This window comes from Rutidosis leptorrhynchoides, chromosome 3 (assembly GCF_046630445.1).
Source record: "Rutidosis leptorrhynchoides isolate AG116_Rl617_1_P2 chromosome 3, CSIRO_AGI_Rlap_v1, whole genome shotgun sequence".
NCBI lineage: Eukaryota > Viridiplantae > Streptophyta > Magnoliopsida > Asterales > Asteraceae > Rutidosis > Rutidosis leptorrhynchoides.
In genome coordinates, this window is record NC_092335.1 from 582,048,797 (window position 1) to 582,055,329 (window position 6,533).

Here is a 6,533-nt window from a genome sequence, read left to right on the forward strand (position 1 = left end):
ATCTTCGATTTTGATACTTGGAAAGGTGACTTAAAGGTAGTTGTAGTGACGAATTGAAGTATCCGAAAGTAGTAGTTCAATGTATTTCTGCTAGCTTCGTCTTTCTTTTTTAGTGGAGTTTATCTATGTTTTGTTTTTATTAGAATATATTATTAGTGTATAGTTATTATGGTCCGACCCAAATGTATAGACGGGCTCAATCTACTAAATTTGTGTTAGAGTTTCTAGAATGTTCTTGTAATCCTTATAAATACTAAATCAATAGAGAATTCCTACGGGGTTTTCACTATTCTACATGGTATCAGTTGCTTAGGTTTCTATTCCGCCTTCATTTGCTTCTTTTTTCTTTCTCTGCCGTCGCCACCACTCTTCTTCGCGTCCCCGTCCGCGAATCTACAAATAAAAATAAAAATATTACTCCGAATTCTAAATCTCTTGATTCTTTTATTTTATATCCTTTCCTAAAAATAAAATCCCATCAATCTTTCCTTATTTCTATTTTCTTAGAAATATTCTCTTTTATCATATTGTATCTTTTTTTTTTTCGTATTCTGATTCTCTTATATTTTGCATATTACTCTATTGAGATCAAATCCTTTTTCATTCCAACCTTAATTTCCTACAAAAAAAGAAAAAGAAAAAAAAAAAAAAAGTTGTCCGTATCTCTTGTACTACAAGGATGATTTTTTCCTTTTTTAGCTTATTATAAAAAAATAAAAAAATAAAAAAATAATAATAATGATATTTGAGAAGTCGGCTCAAAATTGAAGACTACAAACTCAAGACATTGACCATCAAGACATCAAGCTCTAACATGAAGACTCGACCCGTATCTTTAGTCATTTATGTTTATATCATGTATTTGTAATTACGTTTTAGTTTGAGCGTATTTTACTCCCGCTCCAACTGCGGGGGAGTATTAGAATATATTATTAGTGTATAGTTATTATGGTCCGACCCAATTGTATAGACAGGCTCGATCTATTAGATTTGTGTTAGAGTTTCTAGAATGTTGTTGTAATCCTTATAAATACTAAATCAATAGAGGATACCTACGGGGTTTTCACTATTCTACACTTTTGTTGTAATATTTGGAACCACCAACACCACCACCCACTAACCACCACTACCCACCACCACCACTACCCACTACCACCACCACCACCCAACACTACCACCAACCTCAACCACCACCACTACTCGATTTTGGTAGCTCGGGGAGTACTTGTGGGTGGTGATGGTGGTTGGTGGTGGTGGTAGTTGGTGGTGATGGTTGGTGGTGGTGGGTGGTGGCAATTATTCATACAAGTGTATGTGTATGTATGTATGTATGTATGTGTGTATATATATATATATATATATATATATATATATATATATATATATATATATATATATATATATATATATATATATATATATATATATATATATATATATAGTGGACCAATCCATGGATAAACACTAAATGGGGCACAAACGGGATAAGTAAAATTTCAAAAATTTTTTTTAAAAAAAAACGATCCTTTAATATGCAAATAGAAGAAAACGAAAAAATTTTAAAAAGTTGTTTAACAAAATCGTTCGAAAATCGATGATGAATGGTAAACATCGATGATGAATGGTAAAATTAACTATTCATCTGGTTAATTTATCATTCATTTTGTTCGCGATGAATGATAAAATTAATCAATGCTAAAAAAAGCAGATGAATGGTTAATTTAACCATTCATCTGTTTATGATGAATGATAAAAAAACAGATGAATGGTTAATTTAACCATTCATCTGGTTTTTTATAGCATTGATTAATTTTATCATTTATCGCGAACAAAATGAATGATAAATTAACCAGATGAATGGTTAATTTTACCATTCATCATCGATTTTTGAAAGATTTTGAACTTTTTTTTTATGAAAAAAATTGATTAGAGGTGCATTTTAATGCAGATTTATGAATGTAAAAAAAAATTAAAAAAAAAAATTTATTTTGCTTATCCCGTTTGTACTCCTTTTAAGCTTATCCATGAATCGTGCCCATATATATATATATATATATATATATATATATATATATATATATATATATATATATATATATATATATATATATATATATATATATATATATATATATATATATATATTGGTAGGATCAAGAGGGAAGTAACCAATCGGGGGGAAGCAATTTTTTTTTCTTTCGTTTTTTGAAAAAACTTTGTTTACGAACATTAAGATTGGATGAAAATATGAACATTTAATAAAGACACTTTGTGATAAAATACTAAATCAATAGAGGATACCTACGGGTTTTCACTATTCTACAGTTTTGTTGTAATATTTGGAGTATGTAGATACTCAATGTATGCCCGCATCTTGTGGATATAGTTGATTCATTTTAATAAAATTAGCCTTTTAAAAATACAAATGATATACATATCTATATCTACATCGTCATTCAAAAAAAAAAAAAAAAAAAAGACATGTCTACATCATTGATTCAATATATACACTTTTTTCATCGAAACATAAAGGTTTCGTTGATGTGTGTCAAAACGTTTATAGGTAAATACAATTTGTTAATTGAGAGTAATTAATATTTCACTTGTACACATTTTCATACAATATTATTATGAAAAATATAAATGTAAATAAGGATAAAAAAATAATGTTGATTTTTTTTTTTAAACAGCAAATGCAATTTTATTACACCTCTAGTAAGACACTAGAAGGCAAAAAAGGTAAACATACAAAGAAAGTTACAACGGCTTTAATAACCAATTGTTCCAATTAACTTTATCTCGACTTCTATAAAAAATCCATGAATAAGAAGTAGAAGGAATAATATCAAATAAGTCCCGTTTCTTTAACTCCTCGCCTTGAATAACGACACCATTACGAAAACGCCACAAAATCCAAAACAAAGCAGACACAATGGAGAGAGCTCTGCGCTTTGAAAGACTGGAAGCAGCCCAATTATCCAACCAAAATAAAAATTCGGTCCAACTCAAAAAATTAGGTATGTTTGCGTCTGTCCAAATACACAATCTCTGCCATAGATCGTGAGCCAGACCACAAGTGAAGAACAGGTGACTAATCGATTCTTCCTCCTCGTTGCATATCAGGCAATTTAAATTCTGGACCGCGATACCCTTATGAGCAAGATTCACTCGAGTAGGGAGACAATCTCTATCAATTCGCCACAGCAGAATGTTAATCTTAATTGGTAAACTTTTTACCCATCTAGTTTTAACATTATTAGTAGGTAGAATCTGATTATCAATGAACTTTCTTGTGATACAAACTTTATAGTGATTCGAATTATCAATCGACCATATGTATGAAGCATGCTCCTCTGTAAATTGAATCTCGAAAAGCAAGATCATCAAATTCGTCAGACTTACTTCGTTTCTGCAACCAATACATTCTCTGTTCCAAATCCACTTCCAGTTTCCATCTGTGAGTTTTTTTCTAACAGTACAATATTTGTCAGCTGCTAGATGAAATAATCTGTTAAATTGCTTCATAATGGGTTCTCCATTAAGCCAATTATCGACCCAAAATAGGGTTGAAAACCCATTATTGACTTTACATACAATAGGATTAAGAGGGGTCTTGTTTGATTGTTGACATTTGATATAAGTTTTGATTAAATTTATCCAAATGCCATTTTTATTCCCCTGAACATTATCTAGAGCCCCCCCAGGACCATAGACGGAACCGATAACTTGTCTCCATAAATGATTTGGTTGATTATGAAATCTCCAAACCCATTTAAACATTAAAGCCAAACTGAAAGACTCCAAACTCCCAATTCCCAGACCTCCCTTTTCCAATGAAGAAAGGATATAATCACATTTGATCCATGCCATTTTCTTTGTCTCTTCATCGCTTCCCCAAAAAAATGATCTCCTTAGACCTTCCAGAATGTGAATCACTTTCTTAGGACATTTAAAAATAGAAAGGTAATAAATACCAATACTCTCGAGAACCGATTTAATCAAAGTTAATCTCCCTCCAAAAACAACAATCTTGCCTGCCACATTGACAACCTTTTTTTGAACTTGTCAATTTAAGGTTTCTAGTTTTTGATCAAATTCATGTTATTACCCAAAGGAAGACCTAGGTACGTGAATGGAAAAGATCTTGATGAACATCCTAAATGATTGGCCATTTCTTTTACTTCTTGATCAGTATCATTAACCCCATAAACATTTGATTTTGAGATGTTAATCTTTAAACCAGATGCAATGAAAAAAATATAAAAGATCCTAATAATATTATCCATCTCTTCATGATCCCACTCAAAAACAATCAATGCGTCATCGACATAAAAAAGATGTGAGATGTTGATATTATCACCACCAACATTCACTCCTTTGATTACATTTAATTCAACCGCCTTTTTAATATCCAGATGAAGACCTTCCATAATTATTAAGAAAAGAAATGGGCTCAACGGATCACCTTGACGAAGTCCACTTTTAAGATCAAATTCTCTAGTTGGACTTCCATTAATCAACACCGAAGAACGAGAGCAAGATAAGCACATAGATATCCAATTTCTCCAACGAATACCAAATCCTAATTTGCATAACATACGATCTAAATATTGCCAATTAACAGAATCATATGCTTTTTTAAAATCCACCTTTAGAATCATCAGTTTCTTTTTATTATGCTTATACCAATTGATAATTTCACTAAGAATTAAAGGCCAATCCAAAATTTGACGATTAGTAATGAAGGCAGATTGCTCAATACTAATAATATTATCAATTACCGAAGATAATCTAGTTGCAAGTATATTTGCAACTATATTATAATATACCCCAATAAGAGAAATTGGCCTAAAATCCTTAACTAAAGTTGGATCAGAAACTTTAAGAATTAAGGTAATGAAAGCAGATCCAGCCCCATTTGGCATATGCAAATTATTGAAAGTAAACTGAATAGAAGTAATCAAATTAGTTTTAAGATGATCCGAATACCTTTTTATAAAAGAGAAAGTAAACCCATCGGGCCCCGGGGCCTTACTGATACCACAATCCCACACCGCTTGTTTAATTTCAGATTCTGTAACCTTACTTTCCAATCCGATGCTATCATATATTAACAATTTGTTATGTGCAGGTTGATCGTTCAGGAGAACACATGAATGGCCATTATCAAACTTGTGCTTGTAAAATTTAAAGAAAGCAGATTTTATTTCCGTAGGATCAGTAATCCAGGTACCATCAACCAAAATTCCTCTAACATTTTGTTGTGATCTCCTACTGTGTATAATTGGATGAAAATATTGGGAATTTTCATCACCATCACTAATTCATTTTTGTCTTGATTTTTGTAGCAAGCCCATGTCTGCCCGTTTATTTAATTCACTCAGTTCATGAATAATCTGTAAACATTCTTCCCTATCTGTGAAAGTAGATAAACCTGCATCTAAATCATCTTCAATAATTTTTAACCTATCAGTGATGGTCTTTTTTCTAGTCCCTTCAGTATCTTTCTTTTCTTTTATCTAGCATTTAATCTTGGTTTTTAATACTTTGAGCTTAGCTTGAGAATTCAACAAAGGAGTATCTTGATCAGTGTGATTGAAAACAGAATGGATAACTGAATCCAAATCACCATATGAAAACCAAGAATGAACAAATTTAAAGGGGATAGGACCAAAGTCTATTTTGCCATCATGTAAAAGAATGGGGCAATGGTCCGAATGACCTCGATTAAGAGCTGTAGCTTGTATACTCGGAAGTTGATTGAAAATACCATTAGAGATTAAAAACCGATCAATAAAACTCATTTTAGTGCCGGGTGTATTCATCCATGCGAATTTACGACCTCTTAATGGAATATCAATTAGACCACTATTAATGATCATATTATTAAAGTTGGAAGCATCATTCCTATCAAACTCAGATCCAAATCGTTCATCTTCAATACGAACCGCATTAAAATCACCAAGCACCACATAATCACCTTCTTAAGAACTCATAAAACTTAATAGTCTATCCCATAGATTTCTTTTTGCCACGACATCTTGAGGCGCGTAGATGTTTATCATAAATGATATATTTTCCGAATTATACCACTTGCCTTGTACAATCAAAATATTGTCTTCACACCACATGTTAGAAGCAGTGAAAAAACGAGGATCCCAAATAGATAGGTTCCCACCCGATCGACCTCCAGATAATGAACAACCAAAACGAAAGTTATAGTTGCCCCACATCATCCTTATACGATGAAAATCAATACGCGTCATCTTCATTTCTTGAAGATCAAGGAACATCACCTTATTATCATTGCACATATCTTTCACCCAAATATGTTTTCTTCTTTTCTTACAACCACAAATGTTTAGTGATAAAATCTTCATTAAAAACGACGTAATTTATCACCGGAAGTTAGTAAAGCAGTAAAAGCCCTTTCACAATCATGTTTGTTATAACCCAGTTTTACTCCAAGGTCCACCATTTTGCTCAATTCATGTTGGAAAGAGACACCTCTTATATGGACTCTTTCTGATTCA

At 31.8% G+C, this 6,533-nt stretch overlaps 1 protein-coding gene across 1 annotated transcript; it reads right to left on the reverse strand.

Annotated features, from left to right (window-relative positions):
* Positions 1-317: 317 nt before the first annotated feature.
* Positions 318-6,314, reverse strand: LOC139902140 (uncharacterized). The gene is made up of 7 exons (XM_071884793.1): positions 6,098-6,314; positions 5,547-5,980; positions 4,109-5,177; positions 2,762-4,034; positions 2,435-2,444; positions 579-619; positions 318-393 (listed from the first exon to the last, which is right to left on the reverse strand). Exons 1-7 carry the CDS (start codon positions 6,312-6,314, stop codon positions 318-320), a joined length of 3,120 nt encoding a protein of 1,039 aa, XP_071740894.1.
* Positions 6,315-6,533: the final 219 nt, after the last annotated feature.

Excerpts from the sequence above, each read along its gene's own strand:
- LOC139902140 (XM_071884793.1), bottom strand. The coding sequence starts at position 6,314 with ATGTGCAATGATAATAAGGTGATGTTCCTTGATCTTCAAGAAATGAAG. Across the intron at positions 5,981-6,097 it reads CAATATTTTGATTGTACAAG|GTGATTATGTGGTGCTTGGT; the intron begins GCAAGTGGTATA and ends GTTCTTAAGAAG. Across the intron at positions 394-578 it reads AAGGATTTGATCTCAATAGA|ATTCGCGGACGGGGACGCGA; the intron begins GTAATATGCAAA and ends TTTTATTTGTAG.